This window comes from Artibeus jamaicensis, unplaced genomic scaffold (assembly GCF_021234435.1).
Source record: "Artibeus jamaicensis isolate MK-2021 breed Jamaican fruit bat unplaced genomic scaffold, CSHL_Jam_final contig_64, whole genome shotgun sequence".
In the NCBI taxonomy this organism is placed as follows: domain Eukaryota; kingdom Metazoa; phylum Chordata; class Mammalia; order Chiroptera; family Phyllostomidae; genus Artibeus; species Artibeus jamaicensis.
The window spans coordinates 10527232-10548744 of NW_026521911.1; the positions used below are offsets into that span (position 1 = coordinate 10527232).

The following is a 21513-nucleotide window of genomic DNA, read 5'->3' on the forward strand; positions in this document are numbered from 1 at the left end:
AAATTGTTGTATGTGAAAATACGTAAGAGCCATTTCTCCATTTGAAAAAACCTCTGTAATAAACAAATAAATGGGCTTATTTCTGCACTCTATTAATAGTTTGTTCCACTAATGTCTAGTCCTGTTCCTAGACCACCCTGTTCTAAATACTCTAGCTTTATAGTTCTAATATGGATCTCACTAATTGTCCTTTTTCAGAAATGTTTTAATCCACATTTAATCTTCCAGATAAACTTTAAATTATCTTGCCAATTTCCACTAAAAATTACATTAGAATTTACTTAAAATGCAACCAATTTATGGTCTCAGGAGAATCCAACCTACAGTACTGACCCTCTTCACACAGGGACACAGCATCTTTCCATCTATCTGGATCTTTTGTAACATCCATAAATGAAGTTCTGTGGTTTTTTTCTGGTAGACTTTGCTTGCTTCTTGATAAACTTATTCCTAGAATTTTCCACCGTTGCTGCTAACGTGAATGAGATCTTTCTTTACATTTAAAAATTGATTCTAATTAGTGGCAAATCTTACTTTGGTATGTTGCTATCAAGCTTACCATCTTACTGAACTTTTTATTCTAACATTTAGTATTTTACAGTTGTCTTAGACATTCTAGATAAACAATGACATCATGTCTTCATTTCCTTTCCAATCATTAACTTATCTTGCTTATTATTACACTGGGACCAAAAATTGCAAACCAGTGCCATCTCACAGGAATGACTGCAATTAACATGGACTATAACATTAAGTGTGCTGTTTATTTGTTCATTCAGTTAAAGTTCTTTTTATTAATATGAATTTAACTTTAAATCAGTAATAGATGCTAATTTTTCAAGTGACTTTTCATATGACTTAAGATCATACAGTTTTCTCATTTATTAAATTAGAGTATTTTCATTGCTATACTGTCTAAAGGTAACCCATCCTTGTACTGGTAGGATAAACACAACTTGGTTATGACATTCTCTAAATGCACTGACTGCTTCATAGTTTCCTTAGAATTTTTGCATTCACATTGGTGAGACTGAGATACACTTTTTTTTTTTCTTTCAAAGCTCTCCTTATTTAGCATTTATTAAGTTAATACCATCATAGTTGGGAAGTATTCTTCTTTATGCTTTGTTCCTGGTGCCTTTTGTCAGGCATACATAGGTCATTCTTTTATGATTATCAGTTTATTAAGGTTTTCTAACCCTTAGGCCAATTTTTTTTTAAATTATACTTTCCTAGGAAATTATGCAAGTCAATTTTCAGGAGTATTAGAATAAGTTTACATTAAATTATTTCTGATTTTCAAAGACCCTCAAATCTGTAAAATGTTCCTTTTGTTTTCCAATTGTTTCCTTTTCTCCCTCAGATTTGCTAAGTGTCTATTTATTGTTCTTTTCAAGTGCCAGCTATTATTGTGATCAATTTATTTTCCATTTCAATTACTTCTGCTTTTACTTTTAAATCCTTTTTAATGTCTTTTGGGAGATTTTATTTTTTCTGCTTTTGTGCTGTTTCTGTTTCCTTTTCTGTTCCTTCCTGCCATGTGTACATCCTTTAAGGATGTACACATGGCCTCATTCCCTCAGTGAGTTTATCCAGAGCAAAAAAATGAACCCTTTACCATTATTGTGTAAGTGGCTACAGCACTATATTAATTTGGAGTCAATCATAGTTGGTTCCAATCCCCCACCTCCTAGTTATGTGATCTTGGCCAAATCTGCGCTGTTTCTTCATCTGTAAAAACAGAAATAATAATACTGATTAAATTTGAAACTATTTGCAAATCCCTTAGCATAGAAAGTGTCCCATATGAATAATTCAACAGATATCTGGTAAAATGCCGCAAATGCCCCATTTCTAAAAATGAGGTAATTGGGATGACTAATCCCCAAATCTCTCCTATGTGTAAAAACCTTTACTTTCAGTCTATCAGTTCATCCACCAGACAATCAACCAATCAGCCGACCCACTCACCCACACAGCAGTTAGTAAGCACTTCCCCCTTGAACTATATATTCTAGATCTCAGGAACTCCAAAATGAAGAAAGAAACCAGTACCTACCTTCAAAAAGCTCAGAGTCCTTGAAGGGTAGGGGTGAAAATCAACTGTTAACCAGGTAATTATAATACAATGTGATAAGTGGTCTAATATAAAGGTTGCAGGAATTCAGAGACTTTGAGGAGTATATGCAGCAAAATCAAAGATCTAGTTTGGAACCCTGATTCAGGTACTTCCAACTAACTAGTTATGTGTTCTGAGACAATTAACTTTGGCGCTTTATCTGTGTAAAGCAACAGTAATACTATCCTGGAAGGTTATATTAAGGATTAAATAAAACTAATATAAAGCACTTACTATAGTGCCAGACTCATCATATGAGCTCAACAAATGGCAGTTATTAATATTACAAGATGCTGTGGAAGTTAAAGAAAGGCAACTTACTGTATTTCAAGAGAGGAAAAATACAGTCAGGGGAATTTCCAAAAACCTATGGCAAGGCAGAGGTCAGGAGGTTAGGGGGAGGAGGTGAAAAAGGTGAAGGGATTGAGAAGTACAGATTGGTAGTTACAAAACTGATGTAAAGTACAGCATAGGGAATAAAGTCAACATTGTAAGAACCATGTATGATGCCAGATGGGTACTTAAATATCAGGGGCGATCACCTTGTAAAGTACATGATTGTCTGAAACTATGCTGTATACCAGAAACTAATACAAAAAATAATGAATGTCAACTGTAATTGAAAAACAAAATTTAAAAGTTTTGTAGCTTAAAAAAAGTAGCAACTATAGCAACTACAACTGCCTGCGGCCCCCCACCTCCCCCTGCCGTGGCACGGCAAAAATGATAGGGGAAAAAACCAGGATGAGGAGAATCAAGGTGGGTGATGACATTGGAGGACAACTGTAATTTCTGCATTCTCAGCTGCTAGTAAGTTTGCACACATTTGACCCATACATTTACAATAAATAGTTAATGAAAAATACATGTTAAGCAATAGGGTTGAAGAAAAAGATCTGGGCCAAATTGTTCAAAGTAAACATTTTACAGTTACAGTGAAAGGAACCTTGAATTTTAAGTCAGAAAACCTGGAGCAGTCTCTTAACAAATAACCTGTGATTTTTTTTGTTTTGCTTTTTTTGCACTGGTTCTACAACTTACCTGTTTGGCCTTGGCAAGTAACTGATACTTTGAATGTCCTTACCTGTAAAATAGGGGTAACACCTACCTTACAAAATTATTGTGAGAATTAAGTACCAAACGATTATCAAAGGACCAGGCAATAGTAAGCACTCAATAGTGAGAGCGGCTGCAGCTGCTACCTTTTCCTTTAGGTCTTTTTCCACACCTGTGAGAAGTTAGGATTAAGAATAGCTTTTCTTCAACGTCCCAACCAGCACTTAAACAATTACACTAGGTTTGCCAAGGACGAAAGGCCCCGCCCGGCACGCGCCACACAGGTCACCTACGCAGACGGCAATCCTGGAGCCTCCACCTGAGCGCTGAGCCATGAAGGGCACGATCCAGGCCTAGCAGTTACAAAGACAGGGCCTAGATAACCCTGGGTATGAGACCGAAAGGAATTTCACCGAAAACCGGTATACACCAGGACCCGACTCTCGAAGGGAAGCCTTGAAAAAGGTGAAGGAAGGGAAGACGGAAGTGACGCAAGTCGTAAGGAACTGGAAATGACCCGAGCACGCCGGAAGTTTATTCGTTTCCAAGGCGACGGCTCAGCCGCCGTCGCTCCAAGCAGGTGGCGGGAGTCAGAACGCTAGAAAGTTACTCGGAGGAGAGCGTACCCGTGTTCGGCGGTCGCCGCCACAGCGACTCGCAGGGAATAGCAGCCGAAGACGGCGGCCGCCACAACTGGCCCTGGTGTGTGGAGGATAAACGGCCGACCCAGCCATCGCGGCGGCCGGTCAAAGGAAAGAGGTAGCGAAGACCAGGAGTTCAGTTTCAGCGAAGACAGGGAAAGAACCCGTGAAGGTGATGACCGTCGCTGCAGCGTCTCCACGGGAAGCGTAAGTGAGGACATTATCTTCTCCATCAGTGACTCCAGAAGGGTCAGTGAAGACCTGGGTCACCGCCGCGGTGGTTCTCGGGAGACAGTTAGGGGAGATAGTGGCCACGGTCACAGCAGCTCTTGGGAGAGAGTGAGAGGAGACCGCGGATTTGGCAGCAGCGACATCCGTTTCAGTGAAGTGGGCGGCCACCACTCTAGTGACTCTGGGGGAACCGGCAGAGAAGACTGCGGCCGCCACCTCTGTAGTACCTGGGAGGGGGTCAGGGAAGTCCGCGGCCCCGGAACCAGCGACTCTGGGGAAAGGGGCAGTGAAGACCGCAGCCTCCGCCTCAGTGACTCTTGGGGAGGAGGGAGTGTTGATGGCGGCCTCAGCTTCAGTAGTTCCTGGGAGGGAGTAAGTGAAGATCGCGGCTACGCGGCCAGCGACTCCTCCCAGGTGAGCGGCAGCCAAGACTCCAGCCGCCGCCTCAGTGGTTTCTGGGAGAAGGAAAGTGAAGACGGAGGGTTCCGCTCCAGGGGCTCCTGGGAGAGAGCAAGGGAGGACGGCGGCCCTGGTCCTAGCGAAGACGAAAGCGGTCTCTGCGGTGGCTCATGGGTGACAGCCAGTGAAGACCGTCGCAGCAGCAGGGGCCTGGACTCATCTCCACCCCGGAGTTCGTGGGACCGCACCATGCCCGGGGTGCCCGGGTCAGGCCCCTCCACCTCCTCCACGGAGAACGCAACCCCGTGTGAGTCTTATTACTTCCATGGCCCTTGTCTCCTTTTCTCACTTCTGCCCCTAGCAGCCTTATCCCTTTCTGGCAGTTGTCTTTCTCAGCTGTCAATCCTCTTTTCCCCTTAGTGACTTATTTTCACTGAGTCTCAAAACTGTTCACCTTTTCCCCAACCTCCCTCGTTTTAGCTTTACTGCCTTTCTTTCCACCTGCACATTCCTGAGGCTTCTCACCCATTGATGTGCACTCTGGTTAAATCGTAAGAACCCTTTAAATTCTTCTTTGTCTTCTCTGAAGCATTTACCTTGTGGAGATGACATTAGACTTACCTAGTTTTCATCCTTCTGCTCTGTTGACTCTTCCTTTTCTTTGCTGATTTTTCTTCATCTTCTCCTTCATTCCCTGGACTGTGCCAGCACTGGTGCTTTTTTCCTTGTTATGTACTATGACTTCAACCCTAATGGGGACCCCCAAATCTATGTTATTCATTCAGCCATCTAGTAAAGATTTACGAAGTGGATAAAATGCACTGTGCCTTAAGGATATATCATTAAAGAAGACAAGCATATTCCTTACCTTCTCCTGGAGAAGATAAATGCTGAACAAATAATGACTAATGTGATGAATATCATAAAGAAGAGTAGAGTGCCATTAGTTCCAGTAGGAGGTGAGGATGGGTATCAGAAAAACTTACCTAGTACTGAGACACATCTAACACTGAAGTCTGAACCTCACAGCTCTGCTCCGAGCTGCTGACTCATACAAGTCCCTTGTGAAACTGTTGCTTGGGCACCTGGAGAACATGTCTATGGATAATTTTGTGTCCATATGCCTTCTCTGTCCTTTAGCATTCACTGTCTCAATGGTACCACACCAGGGAACTAAGCCAGACTCCTTGGAGTTATCCTAATACTCTTCCTTTATTTTGTCCACTATTCACGTCCAATTTCAGTGCAAGCTGTTTTCATAGTATTTGTTGAATATTCTGTTCCTGATGCCATTCTCTTGGTTGCAGATCTCAACCTTTCTGCTGTAGACTACCATAGCTATTTTCTTACATGGTCTTCCTGAATCTCTAGTGTTGAAATTTTGCTTCATAATCAATCCCCTAACCACAACCAGTCCTATACACCCAGCATTAATTTGATAATTATTATTTTATCTGTTTAAAATCCCTCAATGACTCCCCATTTAAGTGCTTCTAGCTCTTTATGGCTCCAATGGCTCCTGCTCCAGGTAAGCTGAACTTTAATGTGTTTCTCTGTATTTGTCTGTCTTTCCTGAGACCTCATTTCTCTGATCAGCCCAAGAAAAGTCATTGGTTTTCAGTTTGTTTACCAGTTCTCCATGCTTGTTTCATGTTAGAATTGGAATGGATCAATATGTTAATCAAAATTATCTTTGTAGTAAATTATTTGGAAAATCAAAGCCATTTTGTTCTTTCTTTGGACTTATTGCTTCAGTATTTTTTTGTGTTATAATTTAAACAATCTGATTTTTCAGTAGGCGCCAGGAGGAAAGTGCATTTTGGTAGCATACATGATGCAGTACGAGCTGGAGATGTAAAGCAGCTTTCAGAAATAGTAGAACATGGAACCAACATTAATGAAGTTGATATTCTCCATAAATTTACCCCTTTACATTGGGCAGCACATTCTGGAAGTTTGGAGGTAAGAAGGTGAATAAAACTGGGTTAAGTTTACAGCAATTTTGTAAACTTGACCAACAGGACTGAGGTCCTGTATGAGGCATTGCAAATATTTTCCTTTTCAGTTCAGTCTAATGTTGGGTGTTTTGGTCAATTGGCTTTGTAACAAATTAGACCAAAATGTAGCAGCATAAAAGAACCATTTATTTATGCTCAGGAGTGAACCAGGAATTTGGATCCCATTGACAACTTGTTCTGCTCCATGATATCTGGGCTTCAGCTACAGATTGAAAAGCTGGGGCTGGAACCTTCTGAGGTCTTGTTCATGCAGATGTCTGGTGGTAGATATTGGCTGTAGGCTGGGTACCTTAATTCTCCTCCACATGGGCCTATTTGTGGAGATTCTCCGCCTGGGCTGTTTTGTGCTTCCTCACAGTGTGGTGGCTGGGTTCCAAAGGCAAACATAAAGAGTAACTTAGAGTGGGTAACATAATGAATACCACCCTGGCTGGTGTAGCTCAGTGCATTGAGCGCGGGCCTGTGAACCAGAGGATCACGGTTCGATTCCCAGTCGGGACACATGCCTTGGTTGCAGTCCAGTTCCCAAAAGGAGACGCATGAGAGGTAACCATTGGTGTTTCTCTCCCTCTCTCCTTCCCTTCCCCTCTAAAGATAAATAAATAAAGTCTTTTAAAAACACATAGTGAATACCTAGTTCTCTGAAGTCCTAACATTTTTGCTATAATTGCTTCAGATTTTTGGAAAACAAATGTAATATTATAGATACATTTGAAGTCCCTGTGCAGCCCTCCTAGGCACCATTTCCCTCCTTCCAACGCCAGAGATAACTGTCACCCTGAATTTGGTGTTTATTATTCCCATCTTTGTTTTATGCTGTTATTGCATATGCTTGTATCATGGTCTTAAATGGCATGTTTTATATAAATGACATGTATCATTCTGCAGCTTGATACATGTAGTTAAATATATGTAATGTCATTTATTTTTTTAAGGATTTTATTTATTTATTTTTAGAGGGAGGGGAGGGAGTGAGAAAGAGAGGGAGAGAAACATGGATGTGTGGGAGATATATTGATAGGTTGTCTCTCACATGCCCTCAGCTGGGCACTCGTCCTGTAATCCAGGCATGTGCCCTGATTGGGAATCCAGCTGGTGACCTTTTGGTTCATAGGCTGACACTCAGTCCACTGAGCCACACCAGCCAAGACCTCTACTATATTTCTTTCAGCCATGCTGTGATAGTCTATTCTTAGACTAGTATCAGAATTCATTCATTTTTCAATTGATGGATATTTAGTTCATTTCGATTTTTAGCTAGTACAAGCAGTGCTTAGTAAATTTTTTATGCAAGATTTCTTATTCTTGGGCTGTGTGCAAAGATAATTGAGATTTTTTCTCAAGGTTCAAGGCTGCGTATGGGGAGCTTATTTTAGCTGCTATGTTTCCCCAGACTGCTGCAGTAGAGGGTCTAATGTGCCTCTAAATGGTCAGGTATTGCATGTTTTAAAAACTCTTGCAGCACACTGGTTGAAGATCACTTATCTAAAATATTTGTTTAGTAACAACAACAGAAAAACCGCATAGAACTATTATAAAACAGTATTGTTCGTTGTGATCATTGTAATATACAGTGCAAAGCAAATTTTCTCGGAAATCTGAGAAGCACCAAATGCGATCATTTAAAAAGTATCTCCTTGAGTTGTCTCAATTTTTTTCAGAAGCATTACACATCATCAACATTTCTGTAGATGAAGGTGCCCTTCATGGTGCACATTGATGCAGTAAGAACTGATCACTAAGTCAGTTGGTTCTATTCCATCTTTGTTTTTCGCTTTTGTCTTCTGCATCCTCATAGCCACTGCCTTAGATCTAATTAATTTTCTTTTTTGTCTTGTCTACTTCTAGTTTATATTCTGTATACAACCTTACCACTCTAAAACTAAAATCTCATATTACTTAACACTCACCCTCTATAGGACAAAGTTCAAGCTATTTAATATGGTAGACTTATATCTCCAATCCCATCTTCCAACATACGACATGTTAGCCCTGGCTGGTGTGGCTCATGGAGAACTAAAAGGTCACCAGTCTGATTCCCAGTCAGGGCACGTGCCTGGGTTGTGGGCCACGTTCCCAGATGGGAGCGTGCAAGAGGTTGATATTTCTCTCGCTCTCTCCCTCCCTTCCCCTGTCTCTAAAAGTAAATAAATAAATAAAATCTTTTTAAAAACCTTGACATTTCAGATTACATATTGTAGCGACTCTGGAGTTTGATCCTACTCCCTCACCCCTGCCTGGGGTGGTTGCTGCTAGGTGCTTGCTTGTTTACGTGCCTGGACTAATTAGGGGGAGTCTGGTTTTCTCAGCATGTAGCCACTGCTCAGTTGTTGTTTCTTTTAATTCTTGTTTTTTTTAAAGCCTAAAAAGTCCATTGGGCTTTTTAGGGTTCACTCCTAGGTCAGTATAGTTTAGTGGTCAGCCAGTGACTTACGAGAGCATATGCTTAAATACCTCAAGCCAGTAAGGATTTCTTCTTTTATTGATGAGTCTCTGTGTGTCTTGGTGAGTGTTTTCAAAATTGAAGCAATTTAAAAATTGACCGGACATCTGTTTTTTTAGAAAAATGTGTTTGTAAGGCTTCATGGTTAGCCAGGGATGTCTAGTTAACTTAGTTCCTCTTCAGCCTTTTCTTGAGTCTGAGCAGCCTTGTACACGCACACAGCCTTTTAGATTACGAGGAATAAGTGGAATCTTAGTAAAGCCCACTTTAGCCATCTCATTTTTTTGTGTCTCCCTATTAATTTCCTGGGTACTCTGTAGTTTTGTGCTTGCCCCAACCAGCAACATGACTTCAGGCTAGCTCTGATGTTGGCTTTCTCAGGCTATTCTGAGGAGTGGAAGTGTTTTTGACAATGTGTCTGGGCATGGAACTTTTCATGTTTAGCTTTTAATTAAGCCAACCCTTCCAGTAGGACAATGGAGCTGTCCTGTGGATCTGCCTGTCCATAGGTAGATCTTCTGCACCATGCAGTGGGGAAGAGGGGCAGCTGTAGGCTCAGTCTTCCTGTTCTTGCTGAGACTCAGTAGATTTTCTAGAATAAATTCTCCTTATTTTGTTATATTGCCTCTGGGAAATTTCCAGGGTCTTTAAATTGTTGTTTTTGACACCTTTGCCCAGTTTTATCATCGCTTCTTGGGGAGGATTTGCCAAACTCCTCACTTAGCCATTTCTGAATTCCTGCTTATTTGTCAGTTGATTTTTGATAAAGATGCAAATATAATGTAATGGAGAACAGATACTGTTTTCATTAAATGCTGCTGGCACAACTGGACATTTATGTATAAAAAGAAAGTTTGAAACTTAACCTTATAAAACTTCTAGAAGAAAAATCAGGAGAAAAATATATGCAAATCATGTATCTGAACTTGTGACCAGAACAAGAGACTTACAACTCAGAAATAAGAAAACAAAAAAAACCCAATTCAAAAAATGACAAATAACTTTAGTAGATACTTTCTCAAAAATATGGATGGCAGCTGAACATATGAAAAGCATCAGGGAAATGCAAATTAAAACCCCAATGAGATGCTGCTACATACATATTAGAATGAGAAAACAAAACCAGAAATACCCAAGAAATGATAATAGGAGATATTGACAAGGGTATGGAACAGTTGGAACTCTCATACATTGCTGGTGGAAGTATAAAACGATACAGCCACTTTAGAAAACAGTTGGTGGCTTCTTATAAAGTTAAACATATGCTTACCTATGTTCCAGCGATCTCACTTCTACATACTTACCTAGGACAAATAAAAAACCTGTACATGAATATTTACAGTATTCTCCAATACCGGAACAGGATAGTGTATTGTAGTCTCTCCAGAAATATTTGTGGAATAAATGAATGATTTACTGTGATTCTTAGTGAAGTGGAGCTTTCTAAAAAATATATTTTTGGCCACTAATCTCTGTGACAGGCAAATAATACCTAAATGGTAAGCCTTTTCAACAAATGATATGGCTATGACTGATTTTAGTGTATTGCAATGATATAATTAATTTTAAAAAACTTCCTGAAGGTAGAGCCTACAAACTTAATACTACATGTGGCACAGACCTCTAAGTATTATATTATAATGAGACTTAGGGTAATTTTTAAAAATCTTAAATGAAGATGCATTTGATTCCCACCCTTTTTAAAATATAAATCACTATGTTTTTAGAGAGTATCATCAGAATAGCAAAGTTTGCTTTGCTACAGGAGCTTCTGGACCCATTGGAAACATCCTTGGCAGAGGTTGCAAACTAGCAGCCTCTGAGTAATTTGGCTCACACATGTTCTGTTCGGGTTGTACAATATTGGTTAAATATTAGGTTTGGATCAACATTTTACTCACAGTGATGACCGGCCGGAATTGAGTAGCACCTTATTGACGAGGATTGTTGTCTCCAGTTTGTCACAGTTCCCACTGCTGCCTATTATTTACCCAGTAGTAAAGCCAAGCCCTGACTGGTGTGGCTCAGTAGGTTGGAAGTCATATTGCAAACTGAAAGATTGCTGGTTCGATTCCCGGTCAGGGTACATGCCTGGGTTGCAGGCCTGGTCCCTGGTTAGGGGTGTGTAAGTAGCAACTGATCCATGTTTCTCTCCCTTTCTTTCTCCCTTCCCCCTCTCTAAAAATAAGTGAGTAAGTACAAACAAGTAAGTAAATAAATAAAATCTTAAAGGAAAGTCTACATGTTGGTTACTGTATCATTGTGCCTCTGCTTTTGTTTTTCTTATACCTGGTTCCCTCACTCACTTATGCTTCTCTGGCTGCAGTATTTCATGATACAGACTAAATTTAAAAGATATAAAAATGTTCGAAACATCTGCCTTATCACTTGTGAACATGGTTATTTTCTTAATTTAGTGTCTTCATTGGCTCCTCTGGCATGGGGCCGATATTACTCTAGCAACTACAAGAGGCTGGACAGCAGCTCACATAGCTGCAATCAGGGGTCAGGATGCGTGTATGCAGGTAATAATAACTTTGTTTGCTTTTTAAAAATTCAGTAAGCTTAACACTTCAGCATAGCTCTCATAAGCTATTGCTTTTATTTTAATAATTAGATTTTATTTTAATGGTTTGATTCTGTAGATTAACTTCTGTTGGGTTGGCCAAAAAGTCCGTTAGATATTTTCCATACAATGGCTCTAGTAGTGTTTAGTTGTCTTCAGCTTCATTCAAAACAATTTTGTTGGATTGCATTGTGACAGGTGTCATATCAGTGTGCCTTTATTTCTAATATTTTTTGCAAAAATTTTTAGTCACTTAATTGTATTATGAAGGCGGACCAAGACTGGGCCTCATAAAACTTCTGGGGTGTTAGAACATGGGCATGGACATACAGGTAAAGTAAGAATTCAGGTGAAAGTTAAACAAAATGTGTTCAATGGAATGGTAGTGAAAACAGTCATTTTACCTTAAATAATGTTTATTGGCCAGTTAGACATTCTCTTTAATGAAGCCGTAATATTCTGAAAGTTATATACTTCCTTCCCTTCTTCAAACAGCTTCAGGTCACCAGTCTGGGGATGAGAATCATGACAATTGCTTATTCCTACACGGCATACTCGTCATAACAACTCTTGGGGTAGGGATTATTAGAATGTCCACTTTCTAAATGAGGAAACTGAGGCACAGAGAGACTGAGGAACTTGCCCAAGGTCACACAGCTAAGGGGTGGTAAAGCTGGAATTTAATTCAGACTGTCTGGCCCTAGTGCCTGGGTGGCAACCTCCATGTTATACCCCATGTTGCTCATACCCTAATAAGCCAGCGGACATCCTGTCTGCCCTCCCAGACTTTTGCAGGACTGACCATCAGGTTTCCACCTTGTTGAGGAGATAGGACCTAGTTTCTTTGCCATCAAGCCTGGGCTGATGTAAAGGGACACAGTCTGATCAGGGTGATAGCTGAGTATATTCCTGTTCTCTGTGCTGTTTAGAGGGCAGGGGATCCTGACCCCAGGCACAGGCTTCAAAGCTGACTTGGAGCAAGTGCTTCAGAGTAAAGTAAAAGCCGCACCAAAAAGATGCTGAAAGGAGAGTCAGTTGCTTGGAGATACAAGAAAAAAAAAGGGGGGTAGGGTGGATGGTTGTTGCCTGGAGAGGAAAAGAAACACAGGCATGAAGCTGAACTGGGAGCACAGTTGAAGGAATTCAAGACATAACAGTTCTGTTTAGGATCTGGTAACAGAATGCAAGAGTGAGGTGTCATTTTGGTGTAACCAAACTTTTCTATTTGGGGAAGTAACTACAGCTGATTGATCAATACATGTCTATTTTCAGAAACCTAGAGTGATTTCTTTTAAAAAAGAGAAAAAGGCCATGGTAGTTTTATACCAACCTTGAGATTATTCAGACATGTACTTCATATAACTATAAAGGAGAAATTCAAGATTATGTTAAAATAATAATTATTTATTTTATATTTTGGGAGATTCTATGAGGAATATTAGAAAACCCTAGAAGGCATCTATATCTTAGAGGGAATGTTTATCAATGCCAGTTCTTTAGAGAAGTCCATGTGAACTTCAGCTGTCTGGAATTCACATGGACTTCACTTCTCACTAAGATGCTTTTCTGGGCTTCCTTCCAGATCTCGGCCTCGCCCCTTCACCAGATTGCCCGCTGCTGCCTCTCCATCCTCACAGTCCATCTGCTAATTCTCACACCTTTTTCTTACACTTTATGTTCCCAGTGCTCTCTCAATTCTCCAACTAAAACTTTTCTTTCAGCTAATACCCTTTTCCTTATCTATCACCTCTTCCTGGACTTTGTTCTGAATTTATTTTTTTTAATAATTTTTATTGTATTTTTTTCATTACCATTTAGTCTCCCTATACACCCCTCCTCCTGCAATCACACTTCTGTTGGTTTGGCCAAAAAGTCCATTATATTTTTCTATATGATGGTTTCAGTAGTGCTTAGTTGTCTTTAATGTCATTTGAAACACTTTTGTTCGATTGTACTGTGACAGTTGTCATATCAGCTTGCATTAAAAAAAACTTATCAGAATTGGTGAATTTTTCTGCAGCCATTTTAACATTGAAGATGGAAGAAAGTACACAACATTTTTGGCATATTATACTTTATTTCATGAAAGATAAAGACACCACTGAAATGCAAAAAAAAATTTGTGCAGTGTGTGGAGATGGTGGCATAACTGATCAAATGTGTCAGAAGTGGTTTGCAAAGTTTCTTGGCACTGTTGACCTTTTGGCCAAATAAGTCTTTGCTTTGGGCCTGTCTCACACATTGGAAGATGTTTAGCAACAGCCCTGGCCTTTACCCACTAGAAGCCAACAGCAGGAGATCACTGACATACTTAAAATATACAAATCAATGAGGTTATTGGTGAAAATTAAAAACGTGCCTTTTATTTTATGGAAAAACTAAATGGATTTTTTTTCCAACCCAATATGTTCTAAATAAGAACTTATGGGATTCTGTGTCAGATATTTTAGTATCAACTATCCACTTAAACAAATGAGATAAGACAAGAGACCTTTTTATCTTCGAAGTAGTTGTTTATCTGTTTGGGTTGTTTTAAGGGCAGTGCACAGTTATGCACAGACCAATTAGAGATTTTTGGTATACTCACTAACCATAGAGGGTGAAATTAGGTGATGGCAGTGGGAAATGGAGAAAGTGATTTGACATCTACCAAAGCAGTCATAGACAGAGTATGGTGAGAATTTAAAGTTTTGAGTCAGAATGACAGGGAATTATGAAACTGTAGATAGGGATATCTTAAAGGCCAGGGAGATTTGGGAGAGAAGAGGTTGAGTTCAATTTAGCACATTTTGAGTTTAAGGTGCCTGTAGGTCATTCAGGTGCAGAAGGTGCAGGCTGTTGAAAGGGGGCTGGAGACAAATATTTCAAATAATAAAGTATAGAGAAGAGTGAGTGCTGAGTCTCAAATGTTACAGAATGTTACCAGTAAAGATGGAAGAAAGCAGAGAAAAAATGTAAGCAATTCACAGGAGGAAGTCTGAGAGGTAGAGCCAGGATCCATTAGGCTGCGGAAGTGAAGGAATTAGGCAGAGTACCAGTTATAGGATAAAACTAAAGGTAATAAAGCTTAGGGATGTGCCATTGAATTTAAGAGCTCACCATAGAGGAGGCTGGCTGTATTTCTATGCAGTGGTGGGGGTGACACTCAGTTTGCAGGTGGATTTAAAGTTGAGGTACTAATTTGAGAAGCAGGAAGTGGAAATGGTAACTTTAGGGGACATTGGGGTCAAATGAAGCTTTACTGGATACTTTCCTTCCTCTATTAAAGAAGCAATAGTTCAAGCCATTTTCTCTTGCCTCGATTGTCCTTTTCTTTCTGAAAGTGACCTCTTCCTTCTCAGAGCTGGTATAGTGCTTTTTTTTTAGTATACGTTTAGTTCTTGTCAAGGACAGACTTGTATGGTTATCTTTGTCTCTACATAAGCCTAATTCCCTAAGTTAATATGTCTTCATATTTTTTGTAGTGACTTTTAAAACATAGTGAGTGCTCAATATATGGTTTGAGACGACTTAACTAGTTTGTTAATGTAAGTCAAATCAAACCATGGAGATTATTCTTCTTAAAACTCTTGATAGGAGTGATGACTAAACTTTTTCTAAAATACTGCTACATATGGGATGCTTAAAAAAGGAAAAATGCTCGGGGAGAAAAAACTAGAAAAATATTAATAATTTTTTGAAGCAATTATTCTGCATATCATATAGAGGGATGTGCTGTGTATATGATATAACCCATACATAGAAACTGGGCCACTTGTAAATTCAGATGGAATCTTCTTAGGTGCAGTTAGAGGTTTGATTTGAAGCTTAGAAGTAGTTACTTTAATAATGGAATCCTTTTATTGTATTCAAAACCCAGTTAATAAAACACTGTGCTTTTGAAATAATGCAAGTTTAAATTAGACTTTTATTAGCTCAGGGTTAAAGTATTTAACTCAGTGGTTATTTATCAGTGTTCATGAAAAGTGTGCCTTATAAACTGTATGTAATGCTCTGATCAGAATGTGAAAATCAGATATTATAAAGGTTCCCTAGGCAACGTTAAAAAGGACTTTAAACATTTTCTTTGGATTAGTTAAGAACTTCTCATACTTTGCCTGTGGCACATATGTAAGAGCATACATAATAATTTAGCCAGGTTTATAAATTGCTTGCCTTTGAATAACCCACATTTGCATTTATGATTTAATATCTATAGTCATATGAACTCATTCTTATTTCTCTGTTGTTAGGCTCTTATAATCAATGGGGCGAACCTGGCAGCTCAGGATGACCGTGGTTGCACTCCTGTACACCTTGCTTCTACACACGGACATTCCTTCACTTTACAAATAATGCTGCGGAGTGGAGTGGTGAGGGATTCCTGTTAATCTGTGAGAATGTATAACCATATAAGTGAAATAGCATTTGGTGGTCCGGTTATCTTTTCCTAACTTTCTGAATACTCTCCATGACTTTAGGGAAATGATTTTTTGTATTACCCAAGGACATGTTTTCATTGCTCTTTAGAGAGAGAGGAGAGGGGAGAGAGGTAGAGAGCTAGAAAGAGAAAGAGGAAGAGAAAGAAACATTGATTGGTTGCCTTCTCATATGTACCCCCACTGGGGATTAAACCTGCAACCCGGTACATGCCCTGACCGGGAATCAAACTCAGGACCTTTTGGTCTATGGGATGACTTTCCAACCAACTGAGCCATAGAGGCCAGGGCTCTAGGGAAGTAATTTGATCTCTATAGCTTTTCTGTCTTTAAACACAGGAACAATAATTTAGATAAATCTTAAGAACAAACCCACTCAGTTTAGTAGTGTAAACTATTTCAGAGGCTATGGGTTCTTCATGCCAGTTCAGAGTTTAACTGGGAGGATTCTGAAGCTTTCAAACACATGTTCACCAGTGATTGTAAATTTTTCTGAATTTCTGTGTGGCTCTTATTTCATATAATAATTTATAAAGTGATTTATAACTCCAGAAATATTATTATGATATTTATTTTTAATATTACTCAGTGTTTGTAAAAAAATAACTTATTATAAGAAAAGAACTACCTATATTGAGGGCATTATGGTAAGAGTTGGTACTTCTGTAGAGAAAAGTGAAAAATCTTAGTATTTTTTTCATTAACTCTTTCTTTATACTCTTAAAGATATCATTTGATCATTTGAATCCATTCCTTTCATTTTATTGTCCAGGAACCTGTGACCAGTAAAATGACTAGTAAAGTTCTTTCTTTAAAATTGATTTCAGAGAGAGAAGAAGTGGGTGGGGGGAAAGAGAGAGAGAGAGACAGCATCGACAGCAATTTATTGTTCCACTTATTTACGCATTTATTGGTTGGGTGTATGTGTCCTTACTGGGGGATTCAACCCACAACCTTGACATGTACTCTTGACATAGCACTCTAACCAACTGAGCTACCCAGCTAGGGCTTTAAGGTTCCTTTTAAAAAAACTAGTTGTTTTTTTTTTTATTTTATTTACTTATTTTTCAAGTACAGTTTTCTGTCTATTTCTCCCATCGCAGCCCCCCCAAAAAACTAGTTTTTAAAAATTTTTATTTATTTTTAGAGAGAGGGAAAGGGAGGGAGAAAGAGGGAGAGAAACATCAATGTGTGGTTGCCTCTCACGCACCACCCACTGGGGACCCGGCCTGCAACCCAGGCATGTGCTCTGACTGGGAATCAAACTGGTGATGTTGGTTTGCAGGCCAGCATTCAATCCACTGAGCCACATCAGCCAGGGCTTAAAACCTATTTTTATGTGGCTAGTTATGTTCTTTTTAAAAGTATGTTATTAGCTTGTATGTTCAAGTCGGTGATTTCAGTAAAGTTTTCTTTTATATTTAGTGTTTGCCTTATAATTTTAAGAACAGCTGCCCATTCTTTTTTTTTTTTTTTAATTTTATTTAGTTATTTTTCAAGTACAGTTTTTTGTCTATTTTTCCCATCCCAGCCTCCCCTGCCCCTTGCTCCCCACCTCCCTCCCATTTCCTCCCCCTTAGTAATACTAAAATCTCGTCCCTGTGTCCTTCCTTGATTGATTTGTTCCTCACAAATCCCTCCCCCTTTTTCCCTTAACTTCCCTTCCTTCTCCCCTACTGGTCACTATCCCCTTGTTCTCTATTTCAGTGTCTTTGTTTTTTGGGTTTTTTTTTCTGCTTACTTGTTTGTTTTGTTGTTTAGCTTCCTGTTAAAGGTGAGATCATATGGTATTTGTCTTTCAGCACCTGGCCTATTTCACTCAGCATAATGCTTTCCAGTTCCATCCATGTTGTTGCAAAGGGTAGTAGCTCCTTCTTTCTCTCTGCAGCATAGAATTCCATTGTGTATATGTACCACAATTTTTTTGGATCCATTCATTTACTGATGGGCACCTAGGTTGCTTCCAACTCTTGGCTATTGTAAATTGTGCTGCTATGAACATTGTGGTGCATAGGTTCTTTTGATATTGATGTTTTAGGATTCTTAGGATATAATCCTAGCAGTGGAATTGCTGGGTCAAAAGGCAGGTCGATTTTTATTTTTCTGAGAAAAATCCATACTGTTTTCCACAATGGTTGTACCAGTCTGCACTCCCACCAACAGTGAACTAAGGACCCCGTTTCCCCACAACCCCTCCAACATTTGTTGTTTGTTGCTTTGTTTATGATAGCCATCCTGACTGGTGTAAAGTGGTATCTCATTGTGGTTTTAATTTGCATCTCTCTGATAGCTAATGATATTGAGCATCTCTTCATGTGTCTCTGAATGTTCTGTATGTCCTCCTTGGAGAAGTGTTTGTTCAAGTCCTTTTCCCATTTTCTAATTGGGTTGGGTGTCTTCTTAGAGTGGAGTCGTGTAAGTTCTTTGTATATTTTAGAGATTAAACCTTTGTCTGAGGTATCATTGGCAAATATGTTTTCCCATACAGTTGGTTGTCTTGCTAATTTAATACTGTTTTCTTTAGCCATGCAGAAGCTTTTTATTTTGATGAGATCCCATTTGTTTATTCTTTCCTTTACATTCCTTGCTCTAGGGGACATATCAGTAAAGAAGTTGCTGCGTGAAATATCTGAGATTTTCTTGCCAATGTTCTCCTCTAGGACTTTAATGGTGTTATGACTTACATTTAAGTCTTTTATCCACCTTGAATTTATTTTGGTGTATGGTGTAAGTCTGTGCTCAAGTTTCATTTTTTTGCATGTAGCTGTCCAGTTCTCCCAACACCATTTGTTGAAGAGGCTATCTTTACTCCATTTTATGTTACTGCCCCCTTTGTCGAATATTAATTGACTGTAGAGAGTTGGGTTGATTTCTGGGCTCTCTGTTCTGTTCCATTGGTCTATGTGCCTGTTTTTATGCCAGTACCAGGCTGTTTTGATTACAGTGGCCTTGTAATACAGTTTGATATCAGGTATTGTGATCCCCCCTACTTTGTTCTTCTTTCTCAAAAGAGCAGCTGCTATTCGAGCTCGTTTATGGTTCCATATAAATTTTCACAGCTGCCCATTCTTACTTCAGAGTTAAGTTGGTAGACTTAGTGTTTCCCCCCCAAAATGGAAAGAAACTTAGTCTTCGTGAATGTTACCTCTAGGATCCCAGCATAACTGATGCGAGAGAATGGAAACCTGTACATTATGCAGCTTTTCATGGACGGCTTGGCTGTTTGCAACTTCTGGTTAAATGGGGATGTGGCATAGAAGATGTGGACTACAATGGGAACCTTCCAGGTATTCGTGAGAGGAAATATTTTGTTTTTTCATTAATGTAAGCTTTAAAAATGTTGATCATTTTTTAAGAAATTTAATCTGTCATCATTCTGATGGTCCTTCACAAAACTTAAGTAGTAAGTATGTTAACATGAACATTTTTAAAATCTTGTATTACTTCTATATTGTGTACCTATCATGTGATTGATTTTTTTGGAGCTATATCAGCAAATGAGAAATTGGCAAAATTAAAATTGGATTTTTTTTCCTCTACCATTTAGTCCCCTTATACCTGCCTGTCCCCACAATCACTACACTGTTGTCCAAGTCCATGAATCCTTTTTGTACCATCCTTGTACTCCCTCATCTCCCTGTGACCACTTAGCTGTCACTCTGCTATCTATGAGTCTCTTTATTCTACTTGTTATTCAGTTTGTTCATTAGATTCCACATGTGAGTGAAATTATATGATATTTTTCTCTTACTGGTTTATACCACTTAACCTAGTGTTCTCCAGGTCTTTCCATACTGTCACAAAGGGTACATTTTTCTTCTTTTTAAAGACTGAATAGTATTCCATTGTGTAAATGTCCCATAGTTGTTTTATTCACTCATCTACTGATAGACACTTGGGCTGCTTCCATACCTTGGAGATTGTAAATAACACTGCGATGAACATAGGGGTGCTTATGTCCTTTTGAATTAGTGTTAGATTCTTTGGATATAGTCCCAGAAGTGGGATCGCTGGGTTAAAAGACAGATTCATTTTTAATTTTTTGAGGTATCTCCATACTGCTTTCCACAGTAGCTGCACCAATCTGTGTTCCCACCAACTGGGCAAAAGGGTTCCCCTTTCTCTACATCCTCACTAGCACTTGTTTGTTGATTTATTGATGATAGCCACTCTGACAAGTCTGAGATGGGATCTCACTGTGGTTTTAATTTGCATTTCTCTGATGATTAGTGACATTGAGCATCTCCTCATATGTCTATTGGCTGTCCTCTTTGCCCAGTATGTCCACTTTGGAGAAGTGTCCTTTGCCCATTTTTTAATTGTATTGTTTTGTTCTTTTGGTGTTGAGCTTTGTAAGTACTTAATAAATTTTGGATATTAACCCCTTATCAGATGTGTTGGAGAAAATGCTCTCCCATTCTGTGGGTTGTCTTTTTATTTTGTTGATGTTTTTCTTTGCTGTGCAAAACCCTTTTAGTTTGATGTAGTCCCATTTGTTTATTTATTTATTTTTGTTTCTTTTGCCTGGGGAGATAACATCTAGTAAAATATTGCTATGAGCAAGGTCTGAGATTTTGTTACCTATGTTCTCTTCTACGATTTTTATGATTTGGGGTCTAATATTTAAGTATTTAATCCATTTTGAATTTATTCTTGTGTGTGGTATAAGAAGGTGGTCTAGTTTCATTTTTCTGCATGTAGTTGTCCAATTTTTTCCAACACTATTTATTGAATAAACTATCTTTAGCCAATTATATGTGCACCATACTGTTTTGATTACTATGGCCTTATAGTATAGTTTGATATTAGGTAGCATGATTCCTCCAACTTTGTTCTTCTTTCTCAGGATTGCTGTTGTTATGCAGGGCCTTTTGTGATTCTATATAAATTTTGAAATATTTGTTCTAGTTCTGTAAAATACGTCATGGGTATCTTGATAGGAATTGCATTGTGTCTATAGATTGCTTTGGGTAGAATGGGCATTTTAATGATATTAATTCTCCCTATCCATGAACACGTATGTGCTTCCACTAATTTGTTTCTTTTTCAGTTTCTTTCTTCAGTGTCCTATAATTTTCTGAGTGTATGTCTTTTGCATCCTTGATAGATTCACTCCTAGGTATTTTATTCTCTTCCAGGCAATTGCGGATGAGAATGTTTTCCTAATTTTCCTTTCTGTTAGTTCATTATTGGCATACAAAAATGCAACTGATTCTGAATACTAATTTTATATTCTGCTACTTTGCTGAATTCATTTACCAGTTCTAGTAGTTTCTTGGTGGAATCTTTGGGGTTCTTTATGTACAGTATCATGTTGTCTGCAAATAAAGACACTTTCACGTCTTCCTTTCCAGTTTAGATGCCTTTTATTTCTTCTTCTTGTCTGATTATTGTGGTCTGGACTCCCAGGACTATGTTGCGTAAAAGAGGTGACAGTGGACGTCCTGTGTAGTTCCCGGTCTTAAGGGAAACACTTGCAGTTTTTGCTCAGAGTGATGCTAGCAGTGGGTTTCTCATAAATGGCCTTTATTATGTTTAGGTATGTTCCCTCTATTATCATTTTGCCAAGAGTTTTTATCATAAATTGGTGCTGGAGTTTATCTAATGCTTTTTCAGAATCTA

At 38.9% G+C, this 21513-nt stretch overlaps 1 protein-coding gene across 5 annotated transcripts in view; it reads left to right on the forward strand.

The window, feature by feature from the left end:
• The first annotated feature begins 3846 nt into the window (after nucleotides 1-3846).
• ANKRD42 (ankyrin repeat domain 42) overlaps nucleotides 3847-21513 on the forward strand; it is a 45377-nt gene continuing 27710 nt past the window's right edge. Inside the window, exons 1-6 of one of the 5 annotated variants that reach the window (XM_037138595.2) lie at nucleotides 4719-4753; nucleotides 5232-5405; nucleotides 6242-6408; nucleotides 11325-11432; nucleotides 15706-15825; nucleotides 19043-19178. In XM_037138595.2, the coding sequence (XP_036994490.2) occupies nucleotides 5348-5405; nucleotides 6242-6408; nucleotides 11325-11432; nucleotides 15706-15825; nucleotides 19043-19178 (589 nt within the window). In that variant the 5' untranslated portion in view covers nucleotides 4719-4753; nucleotides 5232-5347. Of the gene's footprint in view, nucleotides 4754-5231; nucleotides 5406-5837; nucleotides 5975-6241; nucleotides 6409-11324; nucleotides 11433-15705; nucleotides 15826-19042; nucleotides 19179-21513 lie in introns of those variants that run through there. The other 4 variants (XM_037138596.2, XM_037138593.2, XM_037138597.2 and 1 more) reach the window with 4 other exon arrangements.